Source organism: Oncorhynchus clarkii, chromosome 7 (genome assembly GCF_045791955.1).
Source record: "Oncorhynchus clarkii lewisi isolate Uvic-CL-2024 chromosome 7, UVic_Ocla_1.0, whole genome shotgun sequence".
NCBI lineage: Eukaryota > Metazoa > Chordata > Actinopteri > Salmoniformes > Salmonidae > Oncorhynchus > Oncorhynchus clarkii.
The window spans coordinates 42387725-42408296 of NC_092153.1; the positions used below are offsets into that span (position 1 = coordinate 42387725).

The window sequence follows — 20572 nt, forward strand, 5'->3', positions numbered from 1 at the left end:
TCAGCGCGCAACACAATATCAGGAAGGTGTTCTTCATGTTTTGTACACTACGTGTAGGTACGTAGTCTTCTAGAGGACAAATAGCCATGTCTCGTGTGTTGAGCCTCTTTGGCAGATGTGCTCTTGATTTGGAGTAAGCAAAAATACAGTAGCGTTTTGTGTGTGTGTGTGTCTGCAGCAAATGGAGGCTGACATCAACTGTAACGAGACAAAGGTCTCCAGCAGCACTGACGTGGCTAAGCCACCAGAGGGCGACCTGGTATGTATCATACACTCTATTGACAATAGCGGAAAGGCTTGAAGGCTATGCTATGCAAGCTCTGTCTGCAGTCTGATTCACTACCCTTCTCCCTGAACTGCACACTAATTCAATCCCCCTGGTGGATTTGAAAGGAACTGGACTGGTGTAAATATGGTGCTCATGGGGGATAAGGGTATAGAGAATCACTAAAATCTGCCATGACAGGTTTTGCATGTGCAAATAATGGGCTGCACATTTATCTAAATATATTTTGCCAGATTGTTTAGTTTTCTGCCTTAATATGATATTGCCTCACAATTTTTGCATGTGCATCCTTTTAAAATAGGCTTGCTATAAAGACTTCTCCCCCTTCTAAATTGTGCATAGTCACATGTTTACAATATGTCATACTGCTACCACATAATTGGCTTTGGTTATCTATGGCACTTAATATTTAAATAAGCTCCAGTTTGTATCACAGTGCCAACAAACATGCTGTAATGATAATGACAGGAGGATCTGTTGGGTTGAACTTCAGTTGTTGGTACGCTCCTGCTTGGCTGCCTATTGGCTTATAAGTTTCTTTATACATTAATCCTAATACCTTGCTTCTGATTCACTACGGTCATGGTAGCTGCATGCAATATGGTGATCAGGTTTTGTGGACTGCTCATCATGAACATGATGACTTCATCCCTTCATCCAAGTGACATTTTCTTTCCTCCCTCCCTCTCCTCATCCTTCCCGTTATCCCAGAACCAGAACCAAGAAGTTGGCAGTAGGAAGGAAGTTCCTCTCCCCAGTATAGAAAATGGCTCCCATGTAAGTACATAATTCACCTTACCATCCTCCACCCCCCTCATTTCAGTCAATAGACTATGTTACTGCACTCTGACTCCAGACATTTAGTCCTATACTGTAGCGCTTGATTAATTGTAGCTGACGCAGTGATAAAGGTTCCCATGAAACAATGCTCTTGTTTGTTGTTGAATTGAAGCGGTGTCTGTGATTCACTGTATGTTGTCATGTAGAGAGAAGTGGGTAAAGATGCAGTTGTATTTTGGCTGGCCTATACCTTGAACCAGCAGCATTGTGTGTGTGTGTGTGTGTGTGTGCAGGGTTTACATTGGGACATTGGAGGTGGCAGAGACAAGGTTAGGGTATTGCTAGGGTTAGGGTTGAACCAGGGTGTGGACATGAAGATAAGGTTAGGGCTAGGGTTAGGAAAGTGTCTAGGGTTATGCTAACTGCTGTATAATGTATTACCATTCTATGGTGAGGGTTAGTACTTTATATCCTACTCCTATATGTAGCCTTAGAAATAAGGTTAATGAAATCAATAACTTGCTAGCATCAGATAATTCATTTGATGATACAGCAGTAGCTATACATGGATATAACATGTATAGAAGAGACAGGGATGCAAATAGGGAGGTGTTGCTGTATGTGCGTAGCAAAGATCTTATGTCAAGTGTTGTGGTTGCAGGTTCATTTGGCATATCTAAAGCCTTTTCTTTTTGGGGTGTTGCTATAGGCCACTAAGTACTAACAGTCAGTATCTACATAATATGTGTAAAATGCTTGATAGTGAATGTGATGTCAACCGAGAGGTCTACTTACTTGGGGACCTGAATATTAACAGGTTTTCATCAAGTTGTTCACGTAAGAAGAAGCTTCTTACTGTAACCAGTTCCTGTAATCTGATTCAGGTTATTAATCAACCTGCCAGGGTGTTTACAAACACTACAGGAACAAGGTCATCCACACGTGTAGAACTTTGTTCTAAAATTGCACCCTTAGGATGCATTGATCACAATATAGTGGCTATATCCAGGAAAGCCAAACTTCTAAAAACCTGGGCCTAAAATAGTGCATAAGAGATCATACAAAAGATTTTGCTGCGACTCTTATGTGGATGATGATCTGCATCCAGACGGTGCAGTTGATGCATTTATGAAATTGCTTCTTCCAATTATTGATAAACATCCACCTGTTGAGAAACTGACTGTTAGATCTGTTACGGCTCCATATGGATTGATGAGGAATTTAAAAAAAAAAATGTCTGGTTGAAAGAGATGGGGCAAAAGGAGTGGCTAATAAGTCTGCCTGCACATCTTACTTGCTGACTTACTGCAAATTGGGAAATGATGTGACTAAACACAACGACAAAAAATAAGAAACTGTATTATGAAGCCAAGATCAATGATATAAAAAAGACTTTGGAGTACTTTCTATTAAATTTATGGGCAGAAATACAATTTCAACTCCGTTTTTCATCGAATCAGATGGCTTATTCATCACAAAACGATTTGATGTTGCCAGTTATTTTAATGATTACTCAATTGACAAAGTGAGCAAACTTAGGCAGGAAATGCCAACAACGAACAGTGAGCCATCGCACTCATGCATAAAAAAACTAAATAATGAAAGAAAAGCATTGCAAGTTTGAATTTGATATTTTTGTGAAGTTAGTGTGTGCGAGGTGGAAACATTACTGTCATTGATCAATAATGACAAACGTCCTGGCATTAACAACTTAGATGGAGAGCTACTGAGGATGGTAGCTGACTCCAAAGCCACTCCTATATGTCATATCTGTCGTGTTTGTGGCATCAATAAATTGAAGACTGTTATTTTATCAAATAAATTCTCTGTAATTATTATTACGTGATAAAACTAATCGTGTAAATGTAAACAAACAAACAGTAGATATAGTTACAAGGAAATGATAAGGGAGGTTCCCTAGTGGGCTGAGCCGATATGATGGCTTGCTAGACAAAGGGAAGTGGGTGTGGACTGAGAAGGGCGGGAAAGACAAGAGTTACTACACAGTTGATAATTATATTAACTGAAATGCTAATCCTTTGCACATGAACGCTCACTCATTCGGGAATAACTGTAATCAATATATATTTACGCTCAGTGTGTCGTTGTGATCTGTTGGAATCGTCCGTCTTTCTGTTGGAAAGTTCATCTGATCGTCTCTCTGTTCCATGAAGTCTTTTGTGGTTAGACTGGATACTTCAGAGTAACATTCAGAAACGTTCTTGTAGAATAGCTGTTGCGGCAGTTGTTGCTCTTCGCATTTCAGGTCGACATAATTTCTCGCTTTAGACTAGTAATTAGTATCGGAAATTTGCTCTTATTCTGTTGGAATCGATAGTCTCAGAGTTTCAACAATCATTACAACCTTAGCTTACACTGAGGTTTTTGTGGTCTCTACTCAACCTTCGCTCCCTCAGCTGACCGAGGTATGCATGGTCTGAAGGGGTTTCTTCAGGTGGGGGTTTTATTCGTAACAGTAGAAAAGGGTTGTCCCATGACGCCTGTTACGAATCTCTTTTGGCCCGACAGTCTAGGGGGGAATGGTAGTGAGACCCGTAACATAACTCATGTAAATTATAATAGTGACAAAGTAAAAGTAAACGAAATAACCACGACAACCGAAATAATACCGTCAAACTCAGGGTTTATTATAAACACACGGTAATGGGGGGGGGAGCAGGAAAAAGGGCTGAGCTGGACCCAAGGAAAGAAACAAATATGCAAAAACACCCCTAAGCTAGGCTAGCCTATTTCAACAACAGCTAACTAACTAACCAAAAATACAGTGGGTGGTCCGCCCAGTTCTAACTAGTGTGTTTTAACAAAGTTTACCTACGGGTAGTGTATGCCCATGGGCGACTTGTCTTGGGTTCCCCTTTTTCCCACCAGCAAACACCATAAACAAAAACAATACTCACAGGAGATGACAAAGTGATTTGGAGGTGCTCAAACAAAAGAAGAGGTTAATTATTACACAAAGAGCGAAATCTACATACATGGCATTTACAAAGAGATTGTGCTACTGAAATCTATCAAGAGCAGAGATCTACCAACATGTCATTTACAAAGATTGAGCTCTCCTGAAATCTATAAAGAACAGCTATCTACCAACATGGCATTACAAAGATTGAGCTCCTGAACAAACAAATGATGGGGTTTTTAAACCATGGGGAAGGAACTGTGATAGGGTAGGAAACAGGAGGAGGTGTGTCTTCTGATTGATGGGTTGATTGTTGACTGATTGGGGAGTGATGATTTTCACCTGTGAGGGGAGAAGGAGAGAAAAGAAACACACAGGATACACACAGACACAGGATACACACAGACACAGGATACCTGTATCCGTAACACTCCCACCCTTAAAAGAGCAACCCTAGGGGGATTGCGACTACAGTATTTAAATGAACACTCACAACAAATCAACAACCTTGCAAAACATACTGAAATCATCTTCACACACGAGACAAAGCATCTGCCAACACATTATCTGAACCCTTTTTGTGGCGGATCTCCAAATTATAATTTTGTACAATCAGCGCCCAACGCATAAGGCGCTGGTTCTGGTTGTACATTCGGTGGAGAAAAACTAAGGGGTTATGGTCAGTATACACAATCACTGGTAGGGCACTGGAACCAATGTATACTTCGAAGTATTGCAGAGCCAACAACAAAGCAAGAGCTTCTTGTTCTATTGTCGCATAGTTTGTTTGACATTTATTACATTTACGTGAAAAATAACAAACGGGATGATCTACTCCACTCTTGTCCTGCTGCAGTAGAACAGCACCAGCACCTCTGGCACTAGCATCTACCTCAAGCTTGAACGGTTGTTCAAAATCCGGAGCAGCAAGTACAGGGGTACTACATAAGAGTGCTTTCGCTGATTCAAAAGCTCTCTTACAATCAGGGGACAACACAAATGGTCTTGCCGGACTGAGCAAATCAGTCAATGGAGCAACTACCGCAGAGAAATTTTTACAGAAGCTACGGTAATAGCCAACCATCCCTAAAAAGCGGCGTAGCTCTCGTCTAGTGGTAGGTGCAGGGAATGCAGTTATAGCCAAGACCTTGGCATCAACAGGGCGCACCTGTCCATGGCCAACCTCTTTACCGAGATAGGTAACAGTAGCCTTCCCAAACTCGCACTTTGCCAAGTTCAGGGTTAGAGAAGCAGCTGCCAACCGTTCACATACTACCCTTAGCAAGTCAACATGATCTGACCACGTAGACGAATAAATCACTAGGTCATCAAGGTATGCACTACAATTAGGAACGCCAGCTAATACAGAGTTAACCAGTCGTTGGAAAGTGGCTGGTGCATTTCGCATCCCAAAAGCCATGACTGAGTACTGAAGGAAGTTGTCTGGGGTCACAAAGGCAGAAATCTCAGAAGCACGTGAAGTTAACGGAACCTGCCAGTAACCTTTTAAGAGGTCCAACTTGGTCACATACTTAGCAGCACCAATAGTGTCGATACAGTCGTCCAGTCTGGGTAACGGGAACGAATCTGGCATTGTGACAGAATTTACCTTTCGATAATCCGTACATAACCTGGACGTACCATCAGGTTTAGGAACCAAAATGCAAGGAGAACTCCAAGGGCTTGAACTTGGCTTAGCCAGGTCATTCTCCAACAAATATCTCACCTCATCCCTCATTATCTTCCTCTTGGAAGCGTTGATACGATATGGGTGTTGCTTGATAGGTGTAGCATTTCCAACATTAATGTCATGTTCCAACACATTTGTGCGAGTAGGAACGTCATTAAAGAGACATGGAAAACTGTGTAGTAGCCTCACAATATCATTAGCCTGTCCATCCGTTAAATGAACCAGACCTGACTGGATAGACAGCAGCATTTCTGAGTTGGGCAATCTAACACACTGCTGTTGAGTATTGCGCAACTCCAAGCCATCAACATCATCAATATGACAGTCCGCTATCATCGCAGTAGTAGCAGAGGAGACAGCAGTACCTTCCTCTGTTTTTGAACTATCTAACTGTGTGATGGGTCGGGTGTGGTATGCTTTCAACATGTTAATGTGACACACACGAGATTGGCGTTTTCTATCAGGAGTTTGAAGCACATAGTCAGTTTCACTTATTTTCTTTTCAATTAAATAAGGACCAGAGAAACGAGCTGACAGTGAAGATCCTGGAAAAGGTAATAACACCAGTACTTGGTCACCTGGCTGTAGTGGACGAGAAACAGCCTCTTTATCATAGTGTCTTTTCATGCTCCTCTGTGAGGAAGACAGAGCTTCCTTTGCAAGAGCACAAGCTTGGTGTAGGCGCTCACGAAAGCGACTAACATAGTCCAACACATTCTCATCTCTGGTACACAACTCTTGGGACAAGAACTGTTCTTTAAGGACTTTCATTGGTCCTCTTACTGTGTGACCAAACACTAGTTCAGCCGGGCTGAAACCTAGGGACTCCTGCACAGTTTCACGAGCCGCAAACAAAACTAGAGGAACTCCCTCATCCCAATCTTTCTCAGATTCCAAACAATATTTACGTAGCATAGACTTCAGTGTCTGATGCCATCTTTCAAGCGCACCCTGAGACTCTGGGTGATAGGCGCTTGATACACGGTGCGTAATTGATAAGGATTTCAACACCTGCTTGAAGAGCTTGGATAGGAAATTGGTACCTTGATCGCTTTGTACCACCTTAGGTAACCCGAATGTCGTGAAGAATTTTATTAAGGCTTTACTCACTATCGGAGCTGTAATCCTTCTCAGAGGAATAGCCTCGGGGTATCTTGTAGCCATACACATTATCGTTAACAAAAACTGGTTACCCGATTTTGTCTTCGGTAACGGTCCGACACAATCAACCACCACATGCTCAAATGGTTCACCTATGACAGGTATAGGACAAAGAGGAGCAGGAGGAATAACCTGATTTGGTTTTCCTGTTATCTGACAGGTGTGGCATGTCCGACAGAACTGAGCCACATCTTGTTTTAAACCTGGCCAAAAGAAATGTCGAAGGATCCGATCATACGTCTTTGTAATTCCTAAATGACCAGACCACTGGTGATCATGAGCAAGGGATAACACATTTTGTCGAAAGGCTGTAGGAATCACTATTTGGTAAACAGCATTCCAATCTCCACCCGCGTCAACATGGGATTTCCATTTACGCATGAGGAGATTACCATCAATGAAGTAAGCCACATTCTTCTTCTTCACCTCTTCTAACGAGACAACACTAGAAAAACATTTAGCAAGCTTGTTGTCAACCTTTTGGTTAGCAATCAGCTGCTCACGAGTGACTGGTAATTGTATTGCATCAGCAATAACTTCAACGTACTTTGATTCTTTCCTGGGCTGTTTGTCAGAGGTGATCAGCTTCTCAGAGGTTTCACACAATCCATCCTCTTGATCATCCTCTTTGAACAGAACAGTGTTCGACAAATCTATCACGTCACCCTCTTGTAGTGCCTGAGCACGAGTGACAGCACAAGCGGGGAACACATGTGGATAACTCTGTGCCAACTCATTCGAGAGAGAGTGGTCACTTTTATCCAATACTTCCAATACGGGTACCACCTTTCCTCCGGCAATATCGTTACCCATTATAAAGGTCACACCTTTCACTGGCAACTTAGGACGTACCCCCACTCTGAATATTCCACTGATTAACTCAGAGTGTACTTTCACAAAGTGCAACGGCACTGGGACAAAACCCATTTCAATACCCTGCACTAACACACTGGAACCACAGTATGTATCGTCAGATAAGGGCAACACATCAGACAATATAAACGACTGCGCCGCACCAGTATCTCTAAGGATTTTAACCGGACGCTGAGACGCTTCGTCATTCTCTAGGGACACAAACCCCTCGAAAATGAATGGTTCATAACTGCGGTCGGGGACTGGGTCTTTCAAACTACAGTTACCCTGAGGCACCTGTTTTGTTGCAGACCTCACAACCGTACGAATTAGACCAACACCTGTTGGCGGCTTGGCACGAAGAGGCATCCCTTGTTTGCGTTTAAGCAGGAAGCAATCATTAATCATATGTCCCACTTTATGACAATAGAAACAGGAACGCTCATTCTTCTGGCGTGCTTGATATACTACTGCGGGCCGACTAGGGCTAAAGGTAGGAAACTCAGTGGTTCTACTCTCAGTTTGAGCCGAAAACACACTCTTGTGCGTCAACACAAACTCGTCTGCCAACACAGACGCTTCTGCCAGGGAGGATACTTTCTGTTCGTTTAGGTAAACTACAATGCGTTCGGGTAAGCAATTTTTAAACTCTTCCAACAAGATTAACTCCCGGAGAGAGTTGAAATCAGTTACCTTACTAGCAGCATGCCATTTATCAAACAGATTTCCCTTGTCTCTAGCAAATTCCACATAAGTCTTACTAGAAGACTTTCTATGAGACCTAAATCTCTGTCGGTATGCCTCAGGCACAAGCTCATAGGCACGAAGAACAGTAGCTTTGACCACTTCATAATTCAAACTGTCCTCCAGAGGTAGCGCTGACAAAACCTCTTGGGCTTTACCAGTTAATTTACACTGAAGTAATAGGCACCATACCTCTTCAGGCCACTTCAATGCTACGGCTATACGCTCAAATACACAAAAATAGGAGTCAACCTCCGACTCTCTGAACAAAGGTACTAAGGCAATCTGCCTACTAATGTCAAACGTGTTTGAGGACACAGCAGGTGAGGACGGCTCACAAACAGGCACAGTAGGAACGAAGGCTAGCCTCGCTGTCTCTGCCTCCAGTTCCATCTGGCGCATTTTAAACGTCATCTGCCGCTGTTCTCTTTCTGCCTCAATTTTACACATCATCTGCCGTTGTTCTCGTTCTTTTTCTGCCTCAATTTTACCCATCTCCAAATCTAAATGCCGCTGTTCTTTTTCTGCCTCAATTTTACCCATCTCCAAATCTAAATGCCGCTGTTCTCTTTCTTTTTCTGCCTCAATTTTACACATCTCCAACTGGAGAGTCTCTCGCCTAATTTGGGCTCTCTTCCACCTCTAGTTGGAACTGTGCTAAACGGACATCCCTTCTGGCATCACCGTTTGATAGTGGGGAGAGTGGATCAAAATGGGACAATGTGGCTGGTGTTTTAGCCTCACCCTCATTATCAGATACCAATGGGCTTATAGGAGCAGTTACATCCCCTACAGGGTTAGTAGACTCAGGCAGCGGTAACACAAGCACCTGCTCTTCCAACAATACATTTAACACTAGCTGTTTAACCTCCGCCTTAACTACACTCTGCGGAATCGATATTGAGTAATGGTCAGCCAAGGTCATTAAATCAACTCTACGACATTTATCAAAAACCTCCCACGAAGGATTATCCAAAAAGGACTTCAAATCAAAAGTAGCCATCTTACACTACTTCACAAGAGCCAACGAAAATAGCAAACACTAATGCTACTTCAGCTATGACGCTCAACACTGAACTATACCACTACAACAATCTACATGAGCGGCATGGGTGTCAGTAAAGACAGATCCCGGATGAGCCCCCACTTATGTTACGAATCTCTTTTGGCCCGACAGTCTAGGGGGGAATGGTAGTGAGACCCGTAACATAACTCATGTAAATTATAATAGTGACAAAGTAAAAGTAAACGAAATAACCACGACAACCGAAATAATACCGTCAAACTCAGGGTTTATTATAAACACACGGTAATGGGGGGGGGGAGCAGGAAAAAGGGCTGAGCTGGACCCAAGGAAAGAAACAAAATATGCAAAAACACCCCTAAGCTAGGCTAGCCTATTTCAACAACAGCTAACTAACTAACCAAAAATACAGTGGGTGGTCCGCCCAGTTCTAACTAGTGTGTTTTAACAAAGTTTACCTACGGGTAGTGTATGCCCATGGGCGACTTGTCTTGGGTTCCCCTTTTTCCCACCAGCAAACACCATAAACAAAAACAATACTCACAGGAGATGACAAAGTGATTTGGAGGTGCTCAAACAAAAGAAGAGGTTAATTATTACACAAAGAGCGAAATCTACATACATGGCATTTACAAAGAGATTGTGCTACTGAAATCTATCAAGAGCAGAGATCTACCAACATGTCATTTACAAAGATTGAGCTCTCCTGAAATCTATAAAGAACAGCTATCTACCAACATGGCATTACAAAGATTGAGCTCCTGAACAAACAAATGATGGGGTTTTTAAACCATGGGGAAGGAACTGTGATAGGGTAGGAAACAGGAGGAGGTGTGTCTTCTGATTGATGGGTTGATTGTTGACTGATTGGGGAGTGATGATTTTCACCTGTGAGGGGAGAAGGAGAGAAAAGAAACACACACAGGATACACACAGACACAGGATACACACAGACACAGGATACCTGTATCCGTAACAACGCCAGATCATGTCTGTGCTCACGGGGGTGGGCCAATGACTTAGTTAAACTTTGAAGGGAATACAATTCTCTCACATTAACGGTTCAACATCACCTTACATCATTTCACAAACAGTTTCATCTTTACTCATTCATTTTATACAATAATTAGACGCAACCCTCATAATGGAGGCTCCTGTATAAACAGAGTTAGGGTAATGGGGCTGTATTGTCTTTCATGAGGTCACAAACATGAAACAAAACGGACCGGGTTGTAGCTGGCTACTCCACCGACTGTTTACACATTCTCCAAAACATGGATATTGTTCAGTTCAGTTGATGTAGAAGTTCCTTTGTTCTACTGTGAAACTCTCTCTATATATATACTGCCTGGCCATGAGGAGAGAGTCTCCTCCAGGAATTTACGACCTGAGATAACAGAACCTGGGTGTAGGAGGGAGAGAGACAGAGCGATAGAGAAGGGTATGGTACTCGCTATACCCAAAGAGGGCCACGTCATGACATATATTTAATCGGAGAATAGAGGAAAATCGTTGTCCTCAGGGCTAAAGTCATTCCGCTATCCAAGAGTGGTAAAGCAGCCTATCAGCTTGCTGCTTGCTCTATGCAAACTTTTTGTTGGACTAAGTACAAATAAAGCAACACCTCACGGCAAAACGTCCATGTGACCTATAGTACTTGTTGTGTGTATGTACTAACTGATAGATGCGCGCACACACACACACTTCATGTTAATGTTTATTAAATGTATTTAAATTGTAAAGTATTTTGTCTGTAATGTATTTTTCGTTATGTGTCGGTTAATGGGGGTTCTAATAAATTAAATCAAAAATCCTTGTTGGACCCATAAGGTGCTGGAGCTAGGCTCCATCTGGCTCTCTTTGACCCTTGCTCCGGGTAGCTCCGGTTCAATTTAACCACTGGATGTGTGTGTTTGTAGCAGCTGTGCTGATAATGTAAGTGACCCTTCTTTCTCCCAATGACCGTGCTGCAGGTGAAGGCGGGCACCCTGGGGAGAGAGGCCGTAGTGTCCCCGCTGACTGTCACCGCCGACAATGTCACCTCAGCAACCACAACTCAAGTTACCAAGGTAACCCCTCGTGTCTCCTCTGCGACCTTTAAAAAAAAAGTTATTGACACTTCCTCTTCACTTAATATACACGATAGAGCTATGAAAGGTCACAATTATTATCTGATCTGATCTGATTGATGTTGACTGTGTGTGTGTTGTGTTTCAGACAGTGAAAGGTGGCTACTCCGAGACCCGGATTGAGAAAAGGATCATCATCACAGGAGATGATGACGTGGACCAGCATCAGGTGAGGAACAACAGTCACAGCCTTTACTAAGTTAGAAGCACTGTAGAAATGCATGTCATTTGTATGGCATCTTTCATGGACACTCAAAGACACTAATATTGTAGATTGAGTGCAAATGAATAGTGTCCATTTAATGGGAACAGTGACCTTTATCACACAGGCCCTTGCCATGGCGATACAGGAGGCCAAGCAGCAACACCCCGACATGCTGGTGACAAAAGCAGTGGTTGTCAGGGAAACAGAGTCTCCCACTGAGGAGCAACATAGAAAATCGGAGGTATGTGGAGCTGCAATGTAAACATCACTGTCAAGACACCATAGTATTGCCTCAATAAGTAGGGAGATAGTGATAGACAGTGTGTTTGTGTGTGTGCGCGTATGCATTTATTTGTGAATGTATGCTATACAGGCTATAGGTGGCTTTAAATATGCCATAGCTCACGCGTACAGTATGTTGGACATGGAAGTCAATCATGTTGTTTAAAATGCAGGTTGCAATCTATTGTCATGATTCTTGCACTGCAAGCACTGCAAGCAACTCTGCAGAGTGGTCACTAACTGGCAAAGCCACAAAGTCATAAAATCAGATTTAAACCTAACCATAACCTTAACCACACTGCTAACCCTAATGCCGTACCCTAACCTTAAATTTAGACCAACATTTTTACGAAATGGGCAATTTTTACTTTGCAGCTGGCCCATCTAGTGGAAATCGTTCAGTTCTGACTCCAGGGAAAGATTAATGACGACAAACCTCAACTTGCGTTTAAACCACCTTGTTTATCCCAGTGTCAGTTTCACAGAGCTGTGTGTGTGTTCTCTCTCTGTTTCAGTCCTGATAACCCATGGTGGTTCCTGGGAGTGGGGACAGGAGCCTATCAACTCCCTGACTCCCACTCCACCGTTGCAAGAGGACTACAGTAACCTACCCACAGTGTATACTACAATACAATAGACAGCTCTCCTTGAAATAATTTCCGTCTCCTCTCCTGTCCCTTTAGCCAGAACCGACTGTGACGCCGCCTCTGACCCATCCTCACCCAGCAACCACTCTTCCTCTGGAAAATGCCCTAGAAAATGCCCGGTGTTTGTACAGTAGACCCCCATGAGGACTGACTCATGGATTGTAAAGAATAGGGCTACAGGTGTAGGATCTTAATTGTGTGTGTCTGTGCGCGCATAATGGAGTTCCTGCACCTGTATTTGGTCGCGGATAGGGCTGTTTAGCTCTGGGATCTGTGAGAGATTAGTATAATGGTTCTGGTATTTTACATCCCCAGACAGACTCTGTATGTACAGTACAAACATAATGGCATGTTAATGGTTCATCACCCCTGATCAGCATAGTTCAATTAAATTATTAGCGATCACGATGTAATCCACAAAAAAAATTGATCGACTTTTCCCCAGAACACATTGACTTACCTGTAAGTACTGGTCATTTATTCTTAAGGAACTCAATAGCCCACCCCCACAAATTGCTGTCATATATGGTCACCATGGAGATGCCTGCTCTGTGCTGACATCATGCATGAAGCATGGGGACTGGGTGAGTGGAGTGTGAGGAAGGGGTTTGGGGGGAGGGGTGCTCTGCAGGGGCCAGTAGTGAGGGTCAGCCTTTAATGCTTGTTGTCACCAGCGTGACACATATATAGTCAACAGCTGTCTTACTAGCTTTTTAAACATTTTTAACAATAGAACAATCTAATTTAAAGTCCAGTGTTTGCTTGTCTTCTGAAAAAAAAAATGTGTCGATTTAGCGTCTCATACTCACATGCATGATTCTAAGTAGTCGAGGGAATGAACGATACGTTACAGAGCTGTCGTGGAACTGACGTCTACAGGAAGTGCTCAAGGAGGATTCTGTGGAATATACTTCTGCGGCGTGTAGACACTGCATGTCAAACAAAGCTGACGGGCCTATACTGATAGGGGAGTCAAAGGAAGAAATACGTGGACAGACACTTCTACAACATCAAGAGACTATGAGTTGGGACTCCGCTTGACATTCAGGGTGCGTTACTACTCCAGGCTCTGACGCTCGTTCTCTGGATTATAACAAACAGAATCCTTCCACACCCCCTTCTGTGCTCCTCTGCTCATCCTGTTCTCCTTCACTCATCATACTGTTATACTTTTAGTCACAAATGCTGGTCGCGTAGGTGCAAAAGTCAAATCATACCCATTTCCCCACGTAGTGCACTACTTTGGTCAAAACTAGTACACTCTACAGGGAAAAGGGTGTCATTTGAGACAAAGCTATAGTCTGGTCAAATGAGCAGTTTTAATATAATGTTTTACAGTATCTAATTTTATGAAGTGTGAGGATATGTTTGATTTTTTCTTTTTTTAAACTTTTGTTTTTAAGTTATGGTGTGTGAGTTCAACATTTGTATTTATAAGAGTGGTGGTGAATGTGAGCCGGCGGGTTTCTTGCCTTCCCTAAAAATTATTATTAAGTGTGGGATTCCTTTTTCTGTACCTTCACAGACAAAGCCTGGATTCATAGTGTGACACGTTTTAAGGCCAAACTCCCATCACCTTCGACAGATAGACAGGCGGTGAACCTGTTCCAGAACACCTAGCAAAGGCCTAATAACTCTAAAGCTATATTCATTCATCAGTCAGTCAGTCTGAAAAATCAACAAAAACGATTTGCTGGAACAAACTGTTGAATAAATACTATGCATTGTTTCCTGTGCGGACCAACTTTGAAAATATTACCGAGGAGAACCCGATTCATTTTATGGTGTGCCGCTCTGCTCTCATCTCCTACCGTATATGATATTGTTTATTACAGCGGTCAATCTTAACTGCTTGTGAGACTTGCAATAACCGTCTCTTTTTGTAGCCACCTCGCTATTGTAATCCATTATCAATCTATTTCAAAGAGAACTGTGAGCTCTTATGCATATAAAAAGCACTACCAAAACCGTTCCAAGATGGAGTTGGATCTAAAGTTGAGTTCTGCCACCGTGTTCCCATGGCTTTGTTACCGTGCTTGGCATAGTTACTCCACTCTCACTTCACCCTGAAGTAACGGAGAAGATCCTTCGGACCTTGTCTTATCTGCTGTAGAGTTCAGTCGCTGTGAACAGAGTCCCTAACACTTATTTTGTATATTTTATTTCATTTTATCTGGTCAACTGACACTGGATTCATGTTAAGGCCCTTGCTTGCAGTGATAGGCAGCAACGATATTGTTAGGAATGTGTGTTTTCTCTATACTGGACATGCACCTCTGAAAATGATTACTTGCTGTACAGTATGGACATTGAGAAAGAAGTTGCTCTGTATATCTTGATGTGCTGTTTTGAAGGGTGGGAGGCATATTGTATGTATGAACATAAGTACTTCTATGTGTGCATTTAGTTACAAATATACTGGAAGAGTGGTATGAGGTTGTGCGCATTTTGTAATAGAGGATTCACAAATGTGCAATGTTAAGACTACAGACTAAGTGTACGTGCTAATACAATGCATTTGTTATACTGAAACCATGGAAGTAATTATTTAGCCTACCTGTGTGATCTACTGACATTTCAGCCATCCACTCTCCATGTGGTGCTGAGGTCATTATACAACACATTTTCCAAAAAGTAGTAGCATTAGTCACGTAAACACAGAAATAAACAAATGGCACATTGGATTCCTAATTTTAAAAATAAGTGGTGCTTTTCTTCTTAAGGTCCCGTAGAAGAACTGGGTAATACTATAGATTAGCTATGATACACTGTTTCAGTGGTAGGGATAATACGAATTGGAACAAAAATATATTGAAGAGCAGAAAGATGACAAACAATCACAGGCCCCAACATGACAGACCTAACTGTCTGATTCCATAGGCTCACCTGAGGCACTGTCCATCCCACTCTTCTTCTTCCACCGTTCAATTCACCTCAACCTGTTTGTTCTACATTCCCCCTAGTGCTTGGTGGTGTGTGTTTGCTGTATTTGCGTTCAGTCTAAATGGAAAACATACATACGTAAATAAATAAATGTCTCAATGCTATTCACATTGTCTCTGCGACTTTCCTGAGGAAGACAAATGCTGCAAGACCATGTTCTGGAATCCGGTAAAGGGCTTGAGACGTTAGGCGGTTACATTTAGTTTGTTTGGAATCCTGCATTGCCATCTTGTGGCCCTTAAGAGAATTGCAATTGGGAATAAGATTACAGAAGGACAATACTCAGTCAAGCATAATCATCATTCTCCTCAAATTGATTCAAATATCGCTTAATGGTTATAGTTCTACTATTACTGCCAAGTGCCAGTTGTTCTATTGTTGCTTCGTATTTTGAACATTTTGACTGTCATTGGACATCTCTAACTCTTTATATATACAATCTAGGCTCTAAGGGGGGAATTCTGAACCGAGTTAATTAAGCCCTTCATAAATGTTACGTAATTCCCTTTATATGGACTTTTCCCTTTCTTTACACTTTTCTATCGAAGAGTATTCTGACCTTGAACTTAAGCTTGAGGAGAGCATGCTATTTGCCCGCTATTCGTTTGAGGTGGAGATCAACGAAATGAAGGTGTGGCAGAGGTGTGTCTACAGATTCTGATCTTGACAGACACATTTATCAACACAGAGGTCTCCGATCACTACTCTGAACTGACAAAGGGGGACCAGAACATCTCATTTCAGAGAGCTCTGTAAGTTGTTCCACACAAAGAGCGCAACAAAAACTAAAATCAGCTTTACCCAACTCTGTGGAGACCGAAGGGGCCTCTAGTGTTTTCCAATTCTGAGTCCGGGATTGTTAATTTGTCAGTCTAAATTGAATTAATGATAGGTAAATCGTATGTTTCTGCCTGAGTGCTTTGGAGATACACAAGAAAATGTTGCTCTCTCTATACATACAAAGAGGCCCAACCTCTTTTTTTTTAAAATACAAAACACAATGGTGAGTTCTATAACCATCACCAGTAATAAACCTAAGGGCACAATGGAAAACAGCATCTAGTGGTTGAAGTGTAGATGCTGCTTCATATAGATAATATCCCCATAATCTAAGATAGACATGCATTGCTTGCTGTTTGTGGTTTTAGGCTGGGTTTCTGTATAAGCACTTTGTGACATCTGCTGATGTAAAAATGGCTTTATAAATACATTTGATTGATTGATTGACATAAAAGTGGCCTGGACAATTTCCTTCCTATTACCAAAAGTCAAACATGCTTTGTTTCTGTAAAATAAACCGAACCTTGAACTTCATCTTCTTCACCAGCTCAGTGAAATGTTTTTGTTAAATGACAGTTTGTCATCAAGCCAGATACCAAGATATTTGTAGGAAGGAACTATTCCTTACAAATTCATTTAAATCTGGGTCATGGGACCTATAAAAAAAACATGTGTTTTGTTTGCATTTAACTTAAGATCCACTAGTGACCTCTGCAGTGACAATTGTTTTAGATCTATTTGATCTGATGATCGCTGGAGTCAAAGGTGAAACCAATCATATGGCAGCAAACTGATGCATATCAACATATCACCTTTCCCACAGTGAAGTTTATAAAATGCTGGCCTTATACCTTGCAGGGATGAAATTTGGAGACCCGAGCTATATACTGTACTTCTGTAGCCATGATAGTATAGCGACAAAACCTACCGAGTTGATTTCTGATTTTCTGCCTGGACTTTTCACTGTGTCATGTTGAATATTAGCCACTATCAGTAGCTACTGTCTCTTATACCCACATACATTTATAACTGTCACTTTAGTGTTGGTTTCCCTACCTTTTGCCTCATTCCATTCCATCATTAGTTTACATTTCTTTCCTCGGTCACGTTGGTTTGGTTGTTCCTGAGTGGATGAAATCAGGCTAAAATATGACAATAATTAGCCTATTAGTCTATTTGAATCATTATGGAATGCAGAACATATGTGAAGTGTCTTCAGAATGTATTCATACCCCTTGCCTTATTCCACATGTTGTTGTGTTACAGTCTGAATTCATAATGGCTTAAAACACATTTTGATCTCACTCATCTACACACACACACACACACATAATGGCAAAGTGAAAATATGTTTTTAGAAATGTTAGCAAATTTATTGAAAATAGAATACAGAAATGTCTTATTTACATGAGTATTTACACCCCTGAATGAATAGATGTTAGAATCAACATTGGCAGAAGTGACAGCTGTGAGTCTTTCTGGATAAGTCTTTAAGAGCTCTGCACACCAGGATTGTACAATATTTGCCCATCATTCTTTTAAACCTTCATCAAGCTCTGTCAAATTGGTGGTTGATTTTGTATTTATTCATTATTTTTTGTTGTTGAGGGGGGTAAATTTGCTTTAATATTGCAGATAGATAGTGGCTTCCATCAATGTAATTGTCTGCATCATTTACAATCCCCCATATAAATATATATATTTTTTAATATATACAGTACCAGTCAAAAGTTTGGACACACGAACTCATCCAAGGTTTAAAAAAAAAAATATTTTCTACATTGTAAAGTAATAGTGAAGACATGAAAACTACGAAATAACACATATGGAATCATGTAGTAACCAAAAAGGTGTTAAACAAATCTAAACATATTTGATATTTGAGATTCTTCTAAGTAGCCACCCTTTGCCTTGATGACAGCTTTGCACACTTTTGGCATTCTCTCAACCAGCTTCATGACGTAGTCACCTGGAATGCAGGTGTGCCTTGTTAAAAGTACATTTGTGCAATTTCTTACCTTCTTAATGCATTTGAGCCAATTAGTTGTCTTGTGACAAGGTAAGTGTGGTACACAGAAGATCGCCTTATTCGGTAAAAAAACAAGTCCATATAATGGCAAGAACAGCTAAAATAAGCAAAGAGAAACAACAGTCCATCATTTCTTTAAGACATGAAGGTCAGTCAATACAGAGAATTTCAAGAACTTTTAAAGTTTCTTCAGGTGCAGTCGCAAAAACCATCAAGCGCTATGATGAAACCTGCTCTCATGAAGACCGCCATAGGAAAGGAAGACCCAGAGTTACCTCTGCTGCAGAGGATAAGTTCATTAGAGTTACCAGCCTCAGATATTGCAGCCCAAATAAATGCTTCACGGAGTTCAAGTAACAGACACATCTCAACATCAACTGTTCAGAGGAGACTATGTGAATCAGGCCTTCATGGTCGAATATTTATTTAACCTTTATTTAACCAGGAAGGGCTCATTGATAATTACAGAATACACAATTACAGACAGACAGCATGAAAAACTACAGGTAATCTAGTAAAAAAACATAGAATTCACAAGAGTATAACAAAATCATAAAACAGCAAATTAAAAACATTGACAGGTCAGGGAATCAGCCTCAAAATCCTTCATCAATGATTTAAAAACACCAATCGGGACAAGTTCTTCCAGTTTAAAAGTATTTTGTAAGGTGTTCCGAGCCGATGGTGCGGAGTACAGTACATAAAAGCCCTTTTTCCAAATTTCGTTTGGACACTTGGAACCATTAGCAGGATAAAGTCCTGTGAATGAAGACAGTACCAAACACATTTTTGAACAATAAAAATGCCCAAATAAAAGGGTAGTAAATCCAAAATGGCTTTGTAAACAAAACCATACCAGTGACGGAGCCTACGGTTGACTAGAGAAGGCCAGTCAACCCTGCTATATTAGTGCAGTGGTGCGTAAGGATATTGCAGTTTAAAATACATCTCAATGCTCCATGGTAAATGGTGTCAATTGATCTCAAACACTGAGCAGAAGCATTCATATATAAAATATTCCCATAGTCTAGTATAGGCATAAATGTAGCTGATACTAGCCTCCTTCTGGCTTCAAAATAAAAACAGGCCTTATTCCTAAAATAAAATCCCAATTTAAGCTTCCATGTTTTTGTAAGTTGTTGAAAATGCAATTTAAAAGAGAGGCAGTCAGTTAGCTGTTCACTAACAAGGATTTCAAGTATTTTCGCCAAGGGTGACAGCTTTGATATTGGCCTATAATTATTTAAATGAGTTGGATCTCCCCCTTTTACAAGTGGTAGAAACCACTACTTAAGGACACCAATAATAAGAAGAGACTTGCTTGGGCAAAGTTAACAGGAGCAATGGACATTAGACCGGTGAAATTTGAGATTTTTGACACAGAGTAGACACAGAGTAGGTGAATGGAAGATCTCGCATGTGTGGTTCCCACCGTGAAGCATGGAGGATGAGGTGTGATGGTGTGGGGGTGCTTTGCTGGTGAAACTGTCAGCGATTTATTTAGAATTCAAGGCACATTAACCAGCATGTCTACCACAAAATTCTGCAGCAATACGCCATCCCATCTGGTTTGAGCTTAGTGGGACTATCGTTTGTTTTTCAACAGGACAATGACCCAAAACACACCTCGAGGCTGTGTAAGGGCTAATTGACCAAGGAGAGTGATGGAGTGCTGTATCAGATGACCTAGCCTCCACAATCACCCGACCTCAACCCAATTGACATGGTTTGGGATGAGTTGGACCGCAGAGTGTCGAAAAAGCAGCCAACAAGTTTTCAGCATATGTGAGTTCTCCTTCAAGACTGTTGGAAAAGCATTCCAGGTGAAGCGGGTTGAGAGAATGCCAAAAGTGTGCAAAACTGTCAAGACAAAAGGTGGCTACTTTGAAGAATCTCAAGTATAAAATATATTTTGATTTGTTTAACACTTTTTGGATTCCTACATGATTCCATATGTGTTATTTCATAGTTTTGATGTCTTCACTATTATTCTACAATGTAGAAAATAGTAAAAATGAAGAAAAACCCTTGAATGAGTAGGTGTGTCCAATCTTTGACTGGTACTGTATGTTGCGTTATTTTATGTCTGGTTATGACACC

General features: G+C 41.4%; 1 protein-coding gene across 5 annotated transcripts in view; it reads left to right on the top strand.

Moving 5' to 3' along the window:
- LOC139413338 (band 4.1-like protein 1) overlaps positions 1–15765 on the top strand; it is a 123660-nt gene extending 107895 nt beyond the window's left edge. For 3 of the 5 annotated variants that reach the window (XM_071160570.1, XM_071160571.1, XM_071160573.1), the window contains 6 exons: positions 179–259; positions 998–1063; positions 11431–11526; positions 11675–11755; positions 11916–12032; positions 12589–12793. In XM_071160570.1, the coding sequence (XP_071016671.1) occupies positions 179–259; positions 998–1063; positions 11431–11526; positions 11675–11755; positions 11916–12032; positions 12589–12594 (447 nt within the window). In that variant the 3' untranslated portion in view covers positions 12595–12793. Of the gene's footprint in view, positions 1–178; positions 260–997; positions 1064–11430; positions 11527–11674; positions 11756–11915; positions 12033–12588 lie in introns of all 5 variants that reach the window. The other 2 variants (XM_071160572.1, XM_071160569.1) reach the window with 2 other exon arrangements.
- The last annotated feature ends 4807 nt before the right edge of the window (positions 15766–20572 follow it).